This window comes from Rhinolophus hipposideros (assembly GCF_964194185.1).
Source record: "Rhinolophus hipposideros genome assembly, chromosome: 4".
NCBI lineage: Eukaryota > Metazoa > Chordata > Mammalia > Chiroptera > Rhinolophidae > Rhinolophus > Rhinolophus hipposideros.
This window is the reverse complement of record NC_138050.1, coordinates 10,562,622-10,584,720: the sequence shown is the minus strand read 5'-3', so window position 1 is coordinate 10,584,720 and position 22,099 is coordinate 10,562,622. Positions and strand designations below refer to the sequence as shown.

Below are 22,099 nucleotides of genomic sequence, written 5' to 3'. Positions count from 1 at the left end.
CTTTCCAGAGAGAAACACACCTAAACACACCCATGAATCTCTGTGTTAACTGAGTACAGTTAGGTGTCATAGGGATATGTACATCTCCCATATTTCTTTCTTATATAGTTAGTTATGTATCAGCTGACAGCACAGTATTTTGCTCCACATGAAGGAAGATGTTGCCTTAAGGTATGGGAAACTAAAATGAGTGTTTATTAGTTTTCCACTTATTTGAATATTCCATGGTTAATCATCATAAATGCATTCTAAATAACTATATTTTAACTCCCATTAGTAACTTAGAATGTCAGGAAAATGTTATGCACACCAGAAAAGAATTATACATGGTATACATTTAAGACTTAGTCAGACCTTTTTACATCATAATATATATAACTTATTATATAAAAACATGTAGCCTGACACCATGACATGGGACCTACATCAAAGTCTGTCATTACTACAGAACTTGATTTTCCATCCTGCACCTGTGATCAGGGTTATAAAGGCCTCCTGGGGAGAAGGCGGTGGTGGTGGCGGTGGTGGTTGGGGGGGGGCTGTCTATGTAATATTATTGATTGATAATATTGGATGGGTTGTCCAGCATTGATTTTAACAAAACTGGCCTTGTGTATGACCAAATAAATACACCTTCGATAATAAGGATTTCACTTGAGAAATTCCATTTGAAGACAAAGGAATCATTTGTCTTAAGTAGTACGTTAATAATGAAGCTAACTCAAAGCTAACTCCGCCATAAAAATCATCCTAAGCCAACCTCTGTGAGCCCGTTGAAATGTTAATACCTGTGATATACTTTAATAGTGATAATTGCAACCACTGCAGACATCTTGTGCTGGTTGAGTCACTCGTAATCTTTCAGGGTGCCCACCGTGTTAGCTAGTTTAGATGAAAAAAACACAACACTATTTTCAAGCCTGCTTTTCTAAATCACATGGAGATCTACTGTCTTTTCTTCCCCACTTCTCTTGAGCACTTTTAATGAGCATTTAAGAAAGAAAACCTACTTAAATCGGAGCCAGTTTGTCCATTGAAATTCCGGGAGAGTCTTAAGAAGAACATAAATGCTCGTATGTAGTGATCTTATAAACTCTCCACAGTAGACCAGGTTTCTCCTAGCTGGCTTGTTTTCTGATGATAATAAAATTTAATTTGGGCCTAATTAGAATGTTTGGTCATTGAAAAAGAATAGTATTCCTTTGGGTTAGCTATGGACAAAGTATTTGCTATGCCGAGAATAATGTAAACCAAAATGTACTTAAAATGCTTAGCTAGGAGAACACAGTGTTCCCAGGCATTCCAGAAACACCAGTTTAAAAATTCAATGAGACTGTAACCTGAGAGGAGACCTGCAGACCCAGGCAGCTGATCTGCTGAGCTCAATAGAACTTACTTGACTAAGGGCCTCTGGAGCCTGGTCCACCTGACTGTATCCAAACCTCACTAAATGATATGTCTTTAAAGAAACAGCTTGTAAATCTCTTTTAAGTCACGTGAACTTCTAGTCTCCTCCACAATCAGTCTGCATTGGTGCGGTCCTACTAACTGTTTTCTCTTGACTTGATGTTATAACCTTCTGGTGGGATTCAGAAATGAAGTATGTAAAAAATAAGCTTCATTCTCAAAACAAAGTAAATGTCCCATTTTGCCAACAATATCATTATATGGGGGAATATTCACAATGTATTATTATGTGAAAAAAAGTCGTCAACCAAAGATATTATCATATCACCACTTTAACAAATAACATATATTGAGTTATGTGTTTGTGATGGGACAAGAGCTGACTTTTTTCTTTCATTGTGCCTTTCTGTATTTTTTATTATGAGTTTCCCCCTGAGCATGTATTATCAAGAAACATGATAATACTTCTTAGTACCAGCGTTGCAGGCTGTGGTTAGTTTCCACAGATTTTTTCTCATGCCCATTGACGTGTACCTTCTCGGGGAGACAGCCCCCCTCCACTGTGTCCGTCTCTGGACAGAGGTCCCATCATGTTCTAAGCGTGTACAAAAGGCAACTGAGGCAAAACAAGTGATTTTCCCTCAAGCAGAATCACAGATGTGTGGCAGAAGAATATTCCTAGCACCAAACCTTCTTCTGGGTTTATTGAGTGAAAAGGTTTGCTTGGTTTTTGTGCAGATCAAGCTACCAATTGAAAAACTGGACATCTGCCTTTTCAACCAGTGGAAACAACTGCTGACTTAGGATACCAAAGTTCTTTGGTCTCCTTAGACTAAGGGGTTTTGGTGCCCTTAAGGAGCACGTCATTATGTGTGAGTGGTGGAGACAGGGCCAAAGAATATGGTTGGGACAATGAGGGGTGTCAGCCCCACCTAAACTACACAGAAGAGGTTCTTAATATAGAGAGGTTCTGTTAGCTGAAGAAGTAGGGAAAGGTGTTGGGCAAGCAAAAGTAGATAACCTTTAGAGTAAAACAGAAATGATTTTTACATATAATAATTACAAAAATTTTATTGAAATCCTATCATTATACTAAGCCAAAGAGGTTAAATTTTCTCCATAATGTACTGCAGTAACCACAGTAGAGGTCAGCAGACTAATCTGTTCTAGGACATTCTCTGGTTCCACCCTACACTTAAGTTTCTACAGGACACTTGCAGCAAGTTGATGTTTTTCCTTGTAGCTCTGAAGCTGCTACAGGGGCAGGTATGAGTTGCCAAAGGAGAACAAATAAAACTGTCAAAATGTGATTTTAATGACCCTTAAAGTTTTTGCATATTATGCTGGCCAGCAAGAGCACAGTAAAAAAGATTTTTTTCAGACCCTCCTCAAATGTCATTTAAATCTTATTAGGTAGATCTTTGTGAAATGAAGATGTTGGCAATAACGACTCCTTTTTCATTCTTCAGCCATTTTGGCCACAGCAAGGGTAATATGCCCTGGGGAAACCGTTAGCATTTGGCTGATAGATTTTAATAGGGGCTGTGCAGAAGCAGAAGATTTGGAAGGCTCTTTTCTTCTTCTCCAACTCAACTGGATGGGCAAGGTCAAATTTGATAGTGGTTAATTATGCCAGATTATTTTGTTTGTTTGCTAGGTCACTTGGTGGTAAACAAGAGTTTATTTTGCCCTTAAATTGAAATACCAAGGTGTTGGGTCTACAGCTGGGGGTGAAGGGGAGAAGGAAGAGGGGATGTGGTTGAGAGACATTTCAGAAATAGAATAGCTAGCAAGTGGGAGGTGAGGAACGATGATGAGAAGCCAGGGTCACGGCTGCGCTATGGCTCCTCTTCCTTTATTATTTACTAATTGCAGTTTTTGTTGTCATCTGACTCTGAGACCGAAAAGCAAATTGCCTACCCATTAAAAATATCAGCTTGTTTGAGGGTTTGATTTAGCTGGGTTCTGGTTAAGATTTGATTATGCATGTTTTTGTACGGGTAGGATTTCAGTTCATTATCTATGTTGCTCTTATTAAAAAAATAAAATGATTTAGAGATCCTTTAAATGAAACCTCCCAGACTAGCCTGAGCCCTATTCCACTGCCCAACCCGAGTCTTTGGGTCCCACAAGTTTTCTTATAGGGACCCCTGCGTCCCTTCTTTCCCCTAGCTCATTGTCCTTCCTCCTCCAGAATCGGAGCCACACACCACCCCCATTCCATAGGCTGGTGGAGTCTACACTTCCCACTCTCCTTTGAGCTTCCTATGCTACAGGCCTTCCAGGTCTCCTCCATTTATTCTTCCTGGTCTGTCTCTCTGGGATTCTTCTGCTTATTTCCATAGTAGAAAAAGGAATCATAAAATAGAAAAAGGCATACTGTTCATGTAGTTCAAATAGAAAATCCAGAATTCTGTGCTTCTCTAAGACCTGCTGGCTCATAACTAAGTAGAGCACATCTAGAAATTAGACATCTCCTCATTACTAACCACTGAACTAGAAAGCAAGTCTGCAGCTTGGAAATTTAGAAGGCAACAGCTTATCTGTGACTCATTAGTAACTCACCACATTTTCTACATGTTACAGTCAGAATGTGCATTTCCTACTATCCATGTAATATCTGACTGATTCTGCAAGTGAAAGCTTTCACGTAAGGACTCTCAAATGAGTACTAAATAGAACTTTTGAGTCATACAGTAATTGCCCTTTGTATCTTCTGAAGGGAAGATAGCCAGTTGAGTACAATTCAGCTGAAGGTCTTACACTGTACTTGTGGATCTCAGAGACACCCCACCTGGCAGAGATGCTTTCCAAAGCTTTGATTTTCAGCTTGGGGCCCTGGGTATTTCTGAATGAAGCATACATGGCAGGAATGAATGCATATTAGGTCTGTGCTGGTGACAATTATGTCAGAGACAAAGCTCGAGATTTAGAAAATGTCAACCTCTAGAATGACAATGGATTAGAGGATGCCCAAAGAAGCTGGCACTTGGGGACAAAAGCGACCACAGGCTCTGTTTCCCTGAATTCAATGACAAATCTTAGTCCATGTCCATCCACATCGGTGGGAGGGGAATGGAGGTTTGGGCTCTTTCCTTTGGGGGTCTGGCCTGTGTTCTGTTTTCTTAGCATGTATCAGATAGCTCTGTCACATTAAACACTATGCTGCACAGACATTGAGCTTTCATAGCTAGACAGGCTCAGACCTACAGCTGATGCCAGTGTAGATTGTTTTCATGCAGTGGTACCCAAAAATGACCTGTACTGTCCGGGTTTGACAGTGGGGAAAAATGAACATCAGAGGAAGAAGAAATGCAATGGCCCGATTGGGCTCCATCCCAACAGCAGAGAACAGAGGGGCCTGTTCTAATAGGCGGCTTCATTTCTTTTGGAAAACTGGACTTTTGACAGATGAACTTCTTCTCCCTTGCATTCATATTTATCTAACAGAGATGTGGTTGGGAAATGGTCCAGGATTCACAAGGTCAAAAAGTGACCCGGTTCACATACTGGAGACTTTTCTCATCTCCCTCCACAGCTTCTCCAGGCAGGTGGTCCCATGTGCTGTGGGAGTGTCCACACCAAAAATGGTCACCCAGAGGACACACCAACCTCCTGGGTTTGGCCCTCAGAGGTTCTAGCAACCCCATCCAATGGTGTCTCAGTTCTGGATAAGCAGCTTAACTTTTCCAAGCTGCACTCTGCAGCTTGAAGTCATTCTAATGTGCTTGATGAATGAGCCTCTTGTTCTTAGATATTGGGAATTAAAGCCATTCGTAAGATTAAAGAAATAAGAATACACTGGATTTTTATAATAGTTTTCTTCATGAGAAAATACATTCTCATAGAACCCAGTTGTATTCTTTCTTTCATTACCCCAAGGGCAAAAGAATAAAGGAATGTTAAATATTTTTAGCTTTATCTTTGAAAGTTAAAAAACAATTATTTAAAACAAGGATCATAGGGAACTATTTCCTCTTTCTCCCTAGTCCCCTGGTTCCCTGGTATATAAACAAAGATGTTTTCCCCTGCCTGAAACTCAGCCTTTGTGTTCTGTAATCTGTGGTTTTGTTATCATCCAAGTATTTATGGATCGACATTAGAGATAATCTTAGACATATAACAAGTACCTTTGTGACACCTGCTCATTTTACACCCATTTCTGGGTAGACCTACTTCTACAGACTTCCCTGAAAACAATTTTGCTTTGTAATAACTTGCACAACACTCACCGGTTTCTCCTGGATTAAGAAGACAGAGTGCTAGTGTGTGGCCTTAGAACTTACGTGTTTCCCTTTCTTCTATTTTTCAGAAATTGAAGCAAAAGAAGCATGCGACTGGCTCCGTGCTGCTGGGTTCCCGCAATATGCTCAGTTATATGAGGGTAGGTTGGCCTTCCCTTCACTCTTTATAAAGAGAACAAATTAAAAATGAAGCACATTTGACCTGGGGTGGGTTTTGACTTCAAAGTCTTTTCTTAACCTTTTTTTTTTTTCCTGTCCCTTCCCCTTGGCTTTGCAATGACCAGGGCTTATACTGATGCCACTTGAGAAACGGGTATTGCTCTCCAAGCCTACCTCACTTTCTGCTCCAAACTTTCTGCTTATCATGTCTTCACCACCAGTCCCAACCAATTCTACCATTTCCTTCCGTGTTCTGCCATCACCAGCTTTTCTACACTTCCTTTCTTATTCTTTTTCTTGTTTTCTCTTCATTCCTCTCAGTCTTCTTGAGAGTACAATAAATGCGTTGTTGATAAATTTCCTAGAAATCCTAAAATTGTCTAGAGACCTTTCTTCAGTCCTGATTATTTTACATGAAAAAATTTTTAAATATAATATGGAGCAAATGTTATTTTGGGGGGCTTTCGGTAAGATGCTGTCATTGCCAGTGGGTATAGTTTCTTTCATTGATGTTTTAATTGGCAGTTAATAAACTTATACCTTAAATTATAACCCAGGCTTCTCAGATAATCCGTGTATAGTGAATTAGTGAGGATCCCAACAGTAAGCAGATGGCCCACTTGAAATAATCTGAGGATTTATTTCTGAAAGTGTCCGTGTAGGCAGGCTATAAGAAACAGTATCAACTTCTCTTCCTGCTGGCATAAAATTTATGTAGAATGGACAGAATCAACAAAAATAACCTGTACTCATTGGTATATTTTGTTCACTCACCTAGAAGTCTCAGTTTTATAAGTTTAAAAGAAAAACACATATTCTACTTATCTCACTTAAATTATGTGAGGATAAAGAAGAGCTTATCTCTAAATTGCTTTGAAGACTAGAGCTTCTGATGCAAGTTTTCATGGATCGTAGTCCTTTCAGAAAAGGTGGGGTCTTATTATATTGGTCAAAGCGACCCTCACTTCTAACTCCCACCACCAATTTACTGATTGTGAAAGAGAGCCCCCAAAAGATTAAGGGACTTTTCCAAGGTAAAAAGGTAAACGAGTCAGAATTAAATTCAGTCTTTTGAGCCTTGATACAGTATGTTCTACTCTAATATACACTCTCTAGGTAAACTCAAAATACCATGTGATTTAAACATGAAATATCTATAAATGGTTAAAAAGTGAAGATACCTCATAAGTAAAGGGTGTTTAAGCCATGTTCATTGAGTAAATGTAATAAGAATAAGAGCACATATTACATAGAGCTTATAATGTGCCTGATATTGTGCAGAGCACTTTGTTTAACTATTATTTTAATAGTCACAACACTACAGGGTGAGTATTTTGATTATCATCAGCCCCATTTCACAAATGAGGAGACAGAGGCCCAGAAGAGGTTAAGTGCCTTGCCCCAGTCTCCAGCTAGAGAGTAGGCGAGCCAGGGCTGAAAGCCTGGGCAGCTGGGCTTCCGAGCCCATACTCCTCATTACTGCCCTCTCCCTCCTTCGCAAAACTAGACAGGCTTCATTCTGGCACCATCTGGAATTTACTCACATTACTCTTTTCACCAGAAGAGAATTGTTTCTGTTTTGAACTCACATTAAGATTTAAATATCCTTAGATTTATTATGATTGGCAAGGTGGAAATAGTGCAAAATATAAAATGAGAAAGAGCAGGAGTGGCAGGATAATGATCGTGAACTGACGCTGTGAGGTTTGCCCATGGCCTCTAGACTTTCACCTCCTTGAATGAGGTTCCTAAAATTAATACTCTATCTTGAGTATTGCCCTTGACCTCCACAGCTGGCATGAATAGCCTGTGGAGAAGAGTCATGATGGTGGAATTCCTTCTTCTCTTTGGACGGAGTCACTTGTTTGAGTATTTTCCTCGTACTCTAAAGTGATTCAAGATTTTGCTACAAAAGAAAACATTGGAGGCTATTGAGCTTTGGATATTGTTGGAAATTTGCTTTCTGAAGGAAAAAAAATCTGCCAAACTGAATATTGAACTGAATATCCATAAACTAGTCAGGATAGAAGTTAGAGTCCTACTCCTCAGGTGAATGGTGAGAGTGTGAAAACTCTTCTCCACACAGGCAAATGTCTTGATAATGATGAGCTATAAAAATGCAGTCACTTAGTATTCATTCCTACCCAACATCAAGCACTTGGTCATTCTCATATTTCACATTTCTTATGTACCTTAAAAGAATGTATTGCGATAGAAATAAAAGTGCCTGCTACCTTAAACATTACCAACACACTTCCCACTAGTGGATCAGTCACGTCTACAGAAATGTGGAGGCCTGAAAATGTGGGTGTCCATTCAGATAAAACTAGGCACATAAATCCCCTTTTCTCTCTATCTCTCATTCAGATTCCCAATTTCCCATCAACATTTTGGCTGTCAAGAACGATCATGATTTTCTTGAAAAGGACCTTGTAGAACCTCTTTGCAGGTAAATCATGTGAAATATTTCTGTTTATTTCAACTGCTCAGTTTCTAATAGGCATCACTACATCCCTACGACAGGTGAGTTCAACAATTCAGGATTTATTGGGTGCCTACTATGTGCCAGGCATGGGTCTAGTTTCTAAGTACACTACCATGAGCGTGATCAGTCCCTGGTTTCATGGAGCTTAAATCTTAGCAGGAGGCTTCAGATGATAGATTGGGAGAAAGATAGAGTGAGTGAGAGAAGAAGAGAGGGAGAAAGGGATGTTATCTCACAGAGTGTTCAATGCTATGAAAAAAGTAAAATAAGATGAGGCTAGAGACCGTGATTGGGGCCGTGTGTGGGTTAGGGGAGTGGGCAGCAAGAGTGGTCAGGGACATCCCTTAAAATCTCCATGAGTATGTTGAACTTGGCTGTGTTTTTTTGCAAAGTCAAGTGATTATGTCAGAAAACTGGAATGTGTAAGCTCAAGTAATTGTAACCATTGCTTTGTGATAAATGATCTAAGACCAAGATGTACACATGAGTAATTCCCTCCCCTCAAAGAATTTCTAATCTGTTGGAGAAATCTAGTTGAAGAACTAAAACATGAATACGTGAACAAGTAAGTAACAATTATAATTTGGATAACAGTAAAAGATGCCAACGTAATCAATATCCCTGAACAAGTAAATGGCACCTGAGGTGTTGTATGTGTCTGTAGAAATTCAAAGTTTCCTACGGAAAGCCCTGGAGAGAGGTCAGGGCTGGAGATAAATGTTAGTTACAGGGGATGAGTCACATTTCCAAGGCCACACAGCTAGTTAGGGGCTGCACTGACCTTCCCACGCAGTACTTATAACTTGCAATCCAGTGTTCTTTCTGGTAGATTCATTTTACGTAGAAACATGGTAGTTTAATAGGAAAGTAACGAGGAGCAAAACTTTTGTCAAGATAGGAGAGATGAATGTATGTTAGGACAGTGCGTAAATAATCTTAGGCTTGCTGAATCTTCAGACATGCATACTTGCTGAATCTTCAGACATGCATACTTTTGTGTTCACGAGCTGGTGAATCTTCAGACATGCATACTTTTGTGTTCACGAGCTGGTGAATCTTCAGACATGCATACTTTTGTGTTCACGAGCTGGTCACTCTATGGTTTCTGTATGAAAATAGATCAGCATTAAGAAATGATCTCTGGGGGCTCAATTGGTTAGAGTGCGAGCTCTGAACAACAGGGCTGCTGGTTTGATTCCCACACAGGCCAGTGAGCTGCGCTCTCCACAATTAGGCTAAAGACACAGAGCTGCCGCTGAGCCCCTGGTAGGGTGGCCAGATGGCTCAGTTGGTTAGAGCGCCAGCTCTCAACAACAAGGTTGCTGGTTCAATTCCCACATAGGATGGTGGGCTGTGCCCCGTGCAACTAAAGATTGAAAACGGCAACAGGACTTGGAGCTGATGAGATCTGGAAAAACACACTGTTCCCCAATATTCCCTAGTAAAATTTTTAAAAAAAAGAAAGAAATGATCTCAGTATGTGCAAGGCAAACAGTCCTATGGGTTTGCTTAAGTAGGTAGAAGAGCTAAGAACCCTTCCAGTCATTAACTAAAGGAACAGACTATTTGGACTAAAAAACAAACAAGCACAAAATGCCATTTGTGAGCATTTATGAGTGGAATGGATGGGTTGGTTGTGATTCTTTAAAGGTAATGAATTGGAAAAGCAGCGTTTTCTCTTCAGGATGTCTGAGGTCCATCCCAGGCAGGAGTGGCACCCTCCTCATAAGCTTTCATCCAGCTTAGAATTAGTCAAGCACACCTCATCCTGACTTTTCCCTCCTAGTTTTCACCAAGAATGTTTTTACTAGTTGACTTTTTAAAAATAAATAACATATATTGTAATTGCATTATATTATGCTATCTTTTTTCCTCCAAATTGAATTTTTAAAATTTATGTTTTCTTTAAATCAAGGTTTTATATATATATATATATATATATATATATATATATATATAGAGAGAGAGAGAGAGAGAGAGAGAGAGAGAGAGAGAGAGAGAGAGAGAGAGTCATTGTTTTAATTTGCAATTTCCTAATGGCATGTGATGTTGAGCATCTTTTCATATGCCTATTTACCATTTGTATATCTTCTTTGGTGAGGTGTCTGTTCAAAACTTTTTCCCATTTTTTTTAATAGTTTTATTTTATTTTATTTTATTTTTACATCCCTCACACCATGAACCCCCCTCCCCCCATCCACCACCACCCCGACCTCACACCGAGCCATCACATTATACACATAAAATTATAGTTGGCATTCATTAATGTCCAGTCTCTGGTGTACAATGCCATGACCAGGCATCCACAGCATCCCTGAGGTGGTCTCCCAAACAGGACACATGTCCATCGGACACCCCAAAAAATCCCCAAACACTATTGAATAAGTTCCCCAAAGTAATTCTCAAAAAACCCTGAGGCCATCCTGTGGTCACCAGCCGCCCCCCAATCTCTTCACCTTTCCCCCCATCCCCAACCCCCTCCCCCCCGCCCATCTAACAACTCTCGGTTTTTTGTGTCCCCAAAACTGTTTCTGATTAGTTCATACACATATTCTTTTCTTTAGATTCCATATATAAGTGAGATCATATGGTACTTGTCTTTCTCTTTCTGACTTATTTCACTTAACATAATGTTCTCTAGATCCATCCATGTTGTTGCAAATGATAAGATTTCTTTTTTCTTTATGGCTGCGTAGTGCTCCATTGTATAAATGTACCACAGCTTCTTAATCCAGTCATCGACCGATGGGCATTTCGGTTGTTTCCATATCTTGGCTATTGTGTAAAGTGCTGCAATAAACATAGGAGTGCATACAGATTTTTGAATTGGAGTTTTGGATTTCTCCGGGTAGATGCCTAGGAGTGGAATTACTGGATCATAGGGTAGTTCCATTTTCAGATTCCTGAGATACCTCCATACTGTTTTCCATAGTGGCTGCACTAATCTGCAGTCCCACCAACAGTGCAGTAGCGTTCCCTTTTCTCCACATCCCCGCCAGCATTTGTTGTTCGTTGATTTATTGATGATAGCCATTTTGACTGGGGTGAGGTGGTATCTCATTGTGGTTTTTATTTGCATTTCTCTGATGGTTAGTGAGGTTGAGCATTTCTTCATATGTCTTCTTGCCTTCTGTATGTCCTTTTTAGAAAAATGTCTCCTCAAGTCCTCTGCCCATTTTTTAATTGGGTTGTTTGTTTTTTTGGAGTTGAGTTGAGTAAGTTTTTTATAGATTTGTGATATTAATCCCTTATCAGATATATCATTGGCAAATATCTTTTCCCATTCAGTAGGATCCCTTTTTGTTTTATTGATGGTTTCCTTTGCTGTGAAAAAAATTTTTAGTTTGATGTAATCCCACATGTTTATTTTTTCTCTTACTTCCCTCGTGCGAGGGGATATATCAGTGAAAATCTTACTCCGGGTAATGTCCATGAAGTTTCTTCCTATAACTTTTTCCCATTTTTAACTGGGTTATTTATTTTCTTATTGTTGAATTTTAAGAGTTCTTTGTATATTTTAGGTTAAAGTCCTTTATCAGATACATCTTTTGCAAATGTTTTCTGGGAGCAGCAGTTTTGAATTTTAATGAAGTCCAGCTTAAAAATTATTTCTTTCATGGATCGTGACATTGGTGCTGTATCTAAAATGCCATCACCGAACACAAGGTCATAGATTTGCTCCTATATTATCTTCTAGGAATAGACAGGTAGATAGATAATAGATAGATATAGAGATGATATCAATATAGGTATTAAATGTATATAAAGTAAAATTTATCATTTCATACATATAAAGTAAAATGTACTATTTTATACATATCATACATATATGTATAATTTGCTATTTTCAGTGTACAGTTTTTTGAGTTCTGACAAATGCCTGCAGTTAGGTAACCATCACTACAACCAAAAAAGGTCCATCACCCCCCAAAATTACCTGGTTCCTTTTACCATCAACCTCTACACCTACTCCCAACCACTGGCAACCACCGATCTGGTTTTTGTACCTGTAGTTTTGCCTTTTCCAGAATGCCATATAAGTGAAATCAATGTGTAGCCTTTTGAGTCTGGTTTCTTTCGCTTGGGATGATATAGGTAAGATTCATGTATGTCATTGTGTGCAGCAATCAATGTGATTGCTGAGTGGTACCCACGGTATGGATATACTACAGTTTGTCCATTCACCAGTTGAAGGGCATTTGAGTTGTAGCCAGTTTGGATGGTTTTGGGGTGATTATAAGGCTACCGTAAGCATTCATATTCACGTTTTTGTGTGAGCATAAATTCCTTTGGGTAAAATCATAAAATCCTAGGAATAGGATTGTGGGATCCATCTAATAAGTGTATTATAACTTTATAAAAACTCACAAACTTTTTCAAAGGGACCATACCATTTTGCATTTCCACCAACAACATATGATAGAGTTTCAGTTGCTCTACTTCTTTGTCAGCACTTGGTGTTGTTGGTTTTTGTGTTGCTTTTAGCCATTCTAATAGGCGTCTAGTGTTATCTCATTGTGTTTTTAATTTGCACGTCTTTTCATGGGCTTATTTTCCATCCATATATCTTTTTTGGTAAGGTGTCTTGTCTTGCTCATTTTTTAAATTTGGTTGTTTGAGTTTTGAGAGTTCTTTGTATGTTCTAGATGAAAATTATTTGTCAGATATGTGTTCTGTGAATATTTTCTGCCAGTCCGTAGCTTGTCTTTCAATCTCTTAACAGTATCTTTCACAGAACAAAAGTTTTTAATTTTACTGGTGTTCAATTTATCAATTTGTTTTCGTATTTTTAATGTCATATCTAAGAAATCTTTGCTTAACATAAGGTCACAACCATTTCCTCCTGTTTTCTTATAGAAATTTCAGTTTTATATTTAAGTTGACGGTCCATTTCATTTAAGTCAATGGGTAGTTTTTTTTATAAGGTACAAAGTGTGGGTAAAGATTCGTTTTTTGCATATCAATGTCCTGTTGGTTGAGCACCATGTTGAAAAGTTTATACTTTCTTCACTGAATTGCCTTTACATATTGTATTATATATCAGTTTATATATTGTATTATATATCAGTTGAACATTGATAAATGAGTCAATTTCTAGACTCTGTATTCTGCTCCATTTCTGTACGTGTCTATCCTTTCATCAATATGACACTTGATTACTTCGCTTTTTGTCTGTATTAGAATCCAATAGTGAGGCCTCCAACTTTGTTCTTCTTTGCCAAGATTGTTTTAGCTATTCTGGTTCCTCTGCTTTTACATATGAATTTTGGAAACAGCTTGTCTATTTTAATAATCCTAATAAATCATTGATTTGGATTCTGTTGAATCTATAGACCAGTTTGGGGATAACTCATATCTTAACAATATTAAGTCTTCAGATTCATAAGTACATTAAATGTCTGGTTAGGTCTCCTTTGATTTGGTTTTTCAACCCTGACTTACGGTTTTTGGCATATGGATACTACACATACCAGAAAGTCTTAAGAATTTCATGTTTTGTATTGTAAATAGTACTGTTTTTTATCACTTCAATTTCCAGTTGTTCATTGCTAGTACATACAATTTTTTGTATATTGTCCTTGTATCCTGCAGTCTTTCTAAACTCACTCCTTAGTTCCACTAGCTTAGTCATAGATTCCTAAAATTTTATTTCTAAAATATAAATGAATGATTACATTGTAAACCAAGAAGGAAAATTCTGTTTCATATTTTAAAATCGGGATTGCAGGGACAAACATTGTCTGTGATTGTGTAGATGTATTCAGAGGATGACGTATGTGGCCGAGTAGGCCAACCTTTGAATCTCAGACATGTGGGTGGTAAATCCTTATCTGCTCACTGCTGCATGTGATCTGAGATGCTGTGACTAAGTTCTGGGCTTTTGCATCAAAGTCTACTCTTTTAAAAAATGCCTTTCAGAGATGAGCCAGTACAATTAATGTGAAATCATTTAGAGATACAAAGTTCTGAATGATAATACTCGTGTCAGCCGGGTAAGTTAGGTAGCCTTCCCTGTGCACCATCTCTGATACAACCCGTAGCAGAATCCACACAGATGCCCCCAAAAGGCATTACTGCATAAACATGTGAAAGAACAGCACTGCCAGCCACCATAGTGCTCTTGACAAGGGCACAGCTTGTGGGAAAATGGTTGGAGTGCAAGAGGTTGTTATAATTGGAATAATTCTCATGACAGCTATGTCTCCAAAAATATTATGAAGAAAAACATTTGACTGGAGGTGTGTGAGCTGAGAGTCTCAGAGCATAGATACAATGGGTAAAACAGAGGCCAAAGAAATAGTCACAGCAGGATGGATCCAAGAAAGCAGGCAGAGTAGGTATCAGAGAAGGAGGTAGCTGGGCGAAAAGGAACCTGTATGGGGTTTCTTTCCTTTCGTAGGAGTGCCACCAACACACAGATTTCCCTCGTTGCAAATAGCAGAAAGTAGGCAAAAGGAAGATCTCCAGACCGGGGGAATGACAGCGCTTTTAAAACTTTGAGATTGATGAGCAGTTAATTAGACACTCTCCCACTCAGGTGGTGTGCAATGATTGACTCCTGGAGAATGGTAAGGTGTTGTAATTTTATTCATTTTCTAACCTCTGTGCACTACAGACGCAGAGATAGAGCTGGTCTCATGTTTTACTTTTAAAGCTTTGTGGGCTATGCATTTTTCATGCATATTTGAAATGCTGAGCTAATGCAGAATTGTGAAGGGAGCCATAGCCAGAGGGCAGGTAGCTTCTGCCAGGCAGACAAATGAAAACAAGAGAGCTGAAGATCTGTAAATGTTACTGCAAGAATATTATTCACCGTTGGTTTTCTGGAAGTTTCTCACCTGGGTAGACAGACAATGTCCTAGGTCCCAATTTATACTGGGAGAGTGGTTGAACAGTGCCAACTTTTGATTGGCTTGGAAATACATATTGTAGCGAGGAAGCTGATGGCAGGCAGGACCCATGCCTGGCTTGGAATACGTGGATGTGTAGCTCTCATTTTCAGATCTCAGAAACTAACAGGTTTGCGGTCTTTGCTGAAGGTGTGACCCTCCAGGATGACGGCCAGGCCTCACTATTGCTGCCACAACTCAGGTAGAACTGGCACATCGTGCTCTGTAAATATTTGTTACTGCAAGTCAGAATAGCCGAGTTGCAATTATTTTAGCAACCACAATTATAATTCTGTTTTGTTGTTTTTTGATTGAATTCTTAATTGAAAAATATTCTCCCCTGTGAGTAACGAAAAGCTAATTGCAAATCTAAGTACCTAGATAAGCTAACTGAAACTGTCACTATAGCTGAATGTAGGAAGAGCCAAGGTGTCCACAGGGCGTGCAAAGGTTGTCACCTTGAAGGCAACTTGCAGCAAATCACAGCTCCTGAATGACATTTTGAAGGAGAAGGAATATGTCCTATTAGCATTTTGATTTTCAGTGCTCGCTCAGATGGCTAACAGGGCCTGATGTTTATGATGATCTCTGAATTTGTAATTTAATGTTAGGCCAGTAAATCATCTGCATAACTTCTGTTGTTAATAAATACTAGTTAATTATAGCACGTGTGAGAGAAGGGTATTCACCTTGCTCAGCGCTGTTTTGTGGAATGATGAAATTGATTAGGGTTTTCCAGTGCATCTATGGCTGCCCCTTATGTTTAAAAGGATAATTAAGGACAATGATTTTCATATAGGGTGGGGAAGGGAGCAGGGAAGTAGGAAAGAGTGCTGACAAAAATGATATTCATCTCTTACCTCTACACACAAGGCACATATTTGATTTGAGTATGTTAAATAACACTAATGGTAGGCTTTGTGAATATTGATAACATATTTTAAATGTTTTCCTTTATAGAATATTTATCACAGAAAATGTATGGTGTTATATACTGTGTTATGTCAGCTAATAATATGTGACATGAACTGGACTGAGACCCTAGACAACTCATTGGAGGAAAGATATAGGCGATTACCTGATAATCATGGTGACTTCCACCGTTAAAATTCTGAGTCAATAAATAAATACAAATACAAGTAAGAAGTGATTTTATTTTTAAAAAACATTTATGAGGTGTTCACTGTGTACCAAGTATCACTGTTTTACAAATATTTACTCATTTAATTTTCGTAGAGATCCTATAAGGTAGGCTATATCATTCCCATTTTACAGATGAAGAAACTGAGCCACAGGATTGTAAAATAATTTTCCCACTTACAGATAGTAAATGACAAGATTCAAAGCCAGCCACGCTGCTTCCGGAGTTTCCAAAGAGAACTTAGGTCTTTTTATGAAATACAATTTGGAGTTCCTTCCGTTTCCTTCTTTGAAGGTAATTCTTCCAAAGATGTCTGTGTTGCCTGGTGATTTTCTGAGTTTGGCGTCTGAGTCCCGAGGGTAGAAATTCTGGTTGTATGAGCACCTTAAACTTCACAGAACTCCATTTAAAACATAATTAAAGTAAGAGTTTAAAGCACAGTTTGTTCTTTTGTGAAGACATTAGAACTGATTTAACTGTCAGGAGACTAGCAGTGCCTTGTCACTCATTCCTTCAGTTCCCCTCATCAACCCTGTCTCTCGAGAGCCTCTCTTTGCTACGGAGACAAATAAGACAGAATCCTTACCCTGAGATCCCAGTGTTTCCAAACCAGGAGAGGAATGAGCATTTTGCACCCGCTTGACATCTGAGCACATTTTTGCTTATCACAACGGGGCTGGTGCTACTGGCATCTATAATGGGTAGAGGCCAGGGATAGTGCTAAACCTCCTCCCACAACAGTCATCTGGTCCCAAATGCCAATTGTGCCAGGGCTGAGAAATGAGTAAATGATGAGCTACCTGAACAAATGGTATAATCACAATTAGTACAGTAGCAGGATAGGTAAGAGGGAAAAGGTTTCAGAGAGGGCTTCCTGGAAAAAATGACCCAAAAGGCCAGTGGGAATTACACCGACAAGAATACATGCGATTTTGATGAGGCTATTATGATCTTTTAGCTTTTTAAAAAACTAAATTAGGGGTGGCCGGTTAGCCCAGTTGGTTAGAGCGCGGTGCTCTTAACAGCAGGGTTGCCGGTTCGATCCCCACATGGGCCACTGTGAACTACACCCTGCACAACTAGATTGAAACAACTACTTGACTTGTAGCTGATGGGTCCTGGAAAAACATGCTTAAATAAATAAAAGTGTTTTTTCTAAAAAAACAAAGCAAAAAAACTAAATTAATGTACAAAACAGGTATCTTCATCCCCATCCCTACAGCCCACCATGAAGCTCCCCCCACTGTCACCTGCGTAGCATAGGGCCAGGCTTGGAGTACAGACAAGTACAGACATGGCAGGGTCGTGGTAGGGGATGTCATATATATACATTTTATGAAAAACAGTGATCTTTATATTGTAAAATGGACTCTTATGTACCTTTTCCAACCAGCTACTCAAAATGACTTTTATATGCCCAAACTTCCCAGAAGAATACACAAGAAACTATAAAATAGGACAGTAGACTGAAGGGAGAAGACGAAGTTTATATTTTTAATGTTATTCATATATCTATTACATATTTGTATTGCATTATTAAAAACATTAGCAATGTTTTTAAAAAGTGCCTTGCCAGATAAATAGTAGGTAACAATGGGTAACATTTAGAGAGTGTTTATTGTGTGCTTAATATTATACTAAGTTCTTTACATTGATCTCATCTAATTCTCACAAGGACCTGTGAATAACAGGTGCTACTATTAGTGTCGTTGTTCAGAATTTAGGGTGACCAGACTCCTAGTTTGAGCAGCTAGGTCATGGTGACTCCCTTCCCTGAGGCAGGGACCAGCTGTGGGAGAGGCTGGCAGGGTCTGAGGAGGGGAAGGTGCGATGAGCTGAGGCCAGGAAAGTCCAATGTGCAGGTCTGGAGCTGGACGGGGAATGGGGACTCACCTGGGGACGGGGCTGAAATCTCAGCACACGAAGGTATGAAGGTCCTGAGAGTGAGCGAAGTCACACAGGGACAGCAGAGACAGCTAAGACAGTGAGAGAGAAGCGGACCAAGACTGATCTCTGGGGACCCACATCTGGGGGGCAGGCAGGGGAGGGAGCAGGGGATGCCCCACGGTGCCAGGGAGCGGGTGCCCTATGCCACCCAGTTACATCCCGGCTGATTTTGCTTTGCTATCAGTTTTTGAACCTGTCTCAGAAATCTCTGGTTTTGACCCTTATTTCAATTTAGACTTATTTTCACTGAGAAATTGTCTGGATTAGATGCAATTGTTTGAAAAGTGAAAAAGCTAAGGGCACCTCATCTGATTTTTTCAATACAAGCATATGTGAAATTTCAGACTTATCGAAAACTCCTCAAGAGAAGACAATCTGGACTTTATTTTATTTTTCAGTTCTGTACTCGTGGACCACCGTGGCCATTGCCCTTCACTGGTTTACCAATGGAGCTTACACTCTTCCTTGAAACCTTGACCATGAGAGCATATAACTTAATATAGTGTTTTCTGGAGAGATAATTCACATCATGGTGACTATAGTTAACATTACTGTATTATACCTTTGAAAGCTGCTAAGACAGTAGACCTTAAAAGTTCTAAGAAAAAGAATTGTAATTATGTATGGCAATGGCTATTTACTAAACTTACTGTGGTAATCATTTTCCAATATATACATAGATCAAATCATTCGGTTGTACGCCTTAAACTTATGCAATGTTGTAAGTCAATTATAGCTCAATGGAAAAATTATTTTCTTACACAAATCACCCAGTTGTGCACGTCCATCCTCTCCCCTGTCTACAGCGTACACGTGCTTCATTTTCTTTGCACAGCTCAATCACGTTTCTCCCTCACCCAACCTAGTATCCAGGGAGAGTTTGTGGGGGTATGGTCTGGAAGAGAGGTGAGCATTTCTGCAGCAGCATGACCCCTTCCTTGGTAGAAGAGCTGCCAGAGGGAAACACTCAGCAGAGCAGAGCCGTGGCCCTCACTGGCTCTGTGGTGGCACAGTGACAGCCACTTGTGGACGTCTGACCGCATTCTTTCTTCCCCTCAGACGCCATAAAGCCTTCCTGTTGATAGCGGGTGGAGTCTGAAAGGCCCACCCTCGCGGAGTATAGTCTCTCTGGCCTGGCTGCCCACCCTGCACTGCTGGGTCTGTTTAGTAAACTCCAGGTGGTGGGGAGACCTTCCCACACCCCACACCCCTGAAGCGCCCAATTCTGATCCCCGCTTCAGTCTTCCGCGCCTTTGTTTCTGAAGGTCCTTGAGGGCCACGCCCAGAACACTCCTAAACAGACAAAGCGCTTGGCACACAGTAGAGGGTGATAAGTGAGGCCTGTGGCTTTAAGCCAAATCACATGTTAGAAATGCACTCCTACCCCTGCTTGTTATTCCTGTTGTGCCTTGGGCAGGAATACTGGCTATTAAATCAGCATGAGAGACCTCATGAGCAAGCTAACCTCTGCCAGTGTAAAAGTAAAGTGTGAATCTAAAATATGAGGAAGGAAAAGGTTCCATTGCTTTCCTATACCTCCACAGGGCTGTTCTCTGTGTGCCCGGCCTCTGAGACCAGTAAGTGGGAGGCTCGTCTCAGACGGGGTCCCCTCGGTCATCCTCAGGTACTTCCAGCACATACCCTGCTCACGAATCCCCACCCACAGGCTGCCCACCCTCCCTTGTTCTGCAGCCCCTGGCTCCTGCCCTCCTGGTGTCTCTCTCTCTCTCTCTCTCTCTCTCTCTCTCTCTCTCTCTCTCTCTCTCTCTCTCTCTCTCTCTCTCTCTCTCTCTCTCTCTCTCTCTCTCTCTCTCTCTCTCTCTCTCTCTCGTTCCTCACTCAGGGTGTGGTTAGCAGAGATGTGAGGATCTCCTACCATCCTACCAGCTTCTAAGTGCTTAGAGTAGGAACTGCGTCTTATTCAGTGGCATAACATGACTGCTTCATGGCCTGTGCCAAGCAGGAGTTCAATAAATGTCTGTTCAATTGCGCTGGAACCTGGAAGAAAATAACCTGACAATTCACAAATTGTTTTATTGTTTCTACCTCTTAGAGAATATTATGTGATAGTAAATTATTCACTTTTTGCCTCAGACTATCCTAAATCTCTTTCCTTAGCTGGACTTCTTAAAGAAATACTCTGTACTCACACGTGTCTTCACTTTCTCAGGGTCCACCCACTTCTCCTCCCACGGGCTTTTGAGAAATTGCCCTGGCTAACTGCACAACCCAAAGGCACAGTTTAGGTTTTCTATCACTTTCTAACCAACTACTCCCTCCTGTTCGTCATGCCAGTTCTGTGGCTTCTACGAGACCACCTTCAGTTCCTATTGACTTCCTAATGTCACCAAACTCCAGGGATTCTCCACTTGGGGCTTTCTGTCTGTCCTTAGGTAGATTTATTTACTTGCAACAAGTAACGGAGACAGGGGATTGCCATCCAAAGCCCTGTCTCCCCAAAGAGAGGCTTAGCCATTGCTTCTATACACTATTTGGTTAATTACTTGTTGATTTCTTCTTTGCAGTTGGCTAAACTTACCAGGGTGAGGTTCTGGTGAAGCTCATCCAGCTGCAGCTGCCTCTGCAAAACACTGTGCACATTTTAACATTTAGCATCAATAACATTTAGTAAGAACCACCCAGACTTTGAGAACTTTGTCCTAACACTGCATCTCCAACTATACCTTTCGGAGCCTGGCTCTGCCTCCTTGGCCCCTGCGGGAAATACTGGCATTTCCAGGGTTCTAGATTCTCCCTGGATGATTGGGTTAATTACATGTACCTTCTGTGTACAAGTATATCATCTCTATGCTGAGCATTCCCTAGAGGGTCTGGATGTCACAGGAACCCCTAAAATTCCACACATCCAAACAGGAACTCATTATATTCCTGGCTCCCTCCCGACTATATAGCCTGGCTCCCTCCCGACTTCCCTAGTTCACTCTTTTCTTTGTTTAATGGCACATTCACAAAAGCTGGAAAGCTGGGAGTCATCTCTATTTCTCCCCCTCTGCAGCTTCCACACCAATTAATGACCAAGTCTCCATCTGCTCTCACTCCCTTTCTATGCCTCTTTGCCATCTCTCACCCAAACTATTGTAAACATCTCCTAACTGGTCAGCCTCCATCCTGCCACCAGTTAGGTTTCCCATATGCAATGGAATTACATTGCTCTCCCGTCGTCTAATATCCTTCAATAGCTCCTAACATCTTCATTTCGTCCTTCATGACCTGGCCCCTGTCTATCTTACCAGACATTCCCACTCACCTATTTGCAATTCCTAGACTAAAACATATATTTAATGCCTGTTGGCTTTGCCTGTAACTTTTCTAGCCTAGGCAGCAAATTTCTCTTCGTCCTTTATAGCCTTGCTCAAAAATGATCTCCTCTGGGAGGTTTTGTCCTTATGCACTCAGGAAGTGAGTTACCTCCTCTCTTATTCATGGTATTTACATGGTATTTACCAGGCAGGACCACCTTGTTCCCTTCTGCATCCCCAGCACGTAGCTTTGCTCCTGGTCCATAAGGCACTGGTCGGATGAATAAATCTTGGCTTCTTCCCTCCATATTGACTTTGCCATTAGAACCTAAGTTTCACTCTTAAAGTGAGAATTCTGTTTCCCCTTTACTAATGTATTAGCCGTTCTTAAGGATTCTGAAGACAACAGTAGAAATTAACAGGCTCTGGCCGCAGTATCATTGTGGACATTTCTTCTGATAGGATCAAACTACTTTGCGTATGTTAACACATACATCCAGTTTGCTCAAAGCACAGAGCGCAATCTTCATCCCGTGTCATGAATTGTCTCTTGCCATGAAAAGAAA

The 22,099-nt window shown here is 40.3% G+C and overlaps 1 protein-coding gene across 8 annotated transcripts in view; it reads left to right on the top strand.

Moving 5' to 3' along the window:
- STARD13 (StAR related lipid transfer domain containing 13) overlaps positions 1–22,099 on the top strand; it is a 490,614-nt gene that overhangs the window by 420,855 nt on the left and 47,660 nt on the right. For 7 of the 8 annotated variants that reach the window (XM_081045611.1, XM_081045612.1, XM_081045610.1 and 4 more), the window contains 2 exons: positions 5,720–5,791; positions 8,178–8,259. In XM_081045611.1, the coding sequence (XP_080901737.1) occupies positions 5,720–5,791; positions 8,178–8,259 (154 nt within the window). Of the gene's footprint in view, positions 1–5,719; positions 5,792–8,177; positions 8,260–15,308; positions 15,388–22,099 lie in introns of those variants that run through there. The other variant, XM_081045615.1, reaches the window with a different exon arrangement.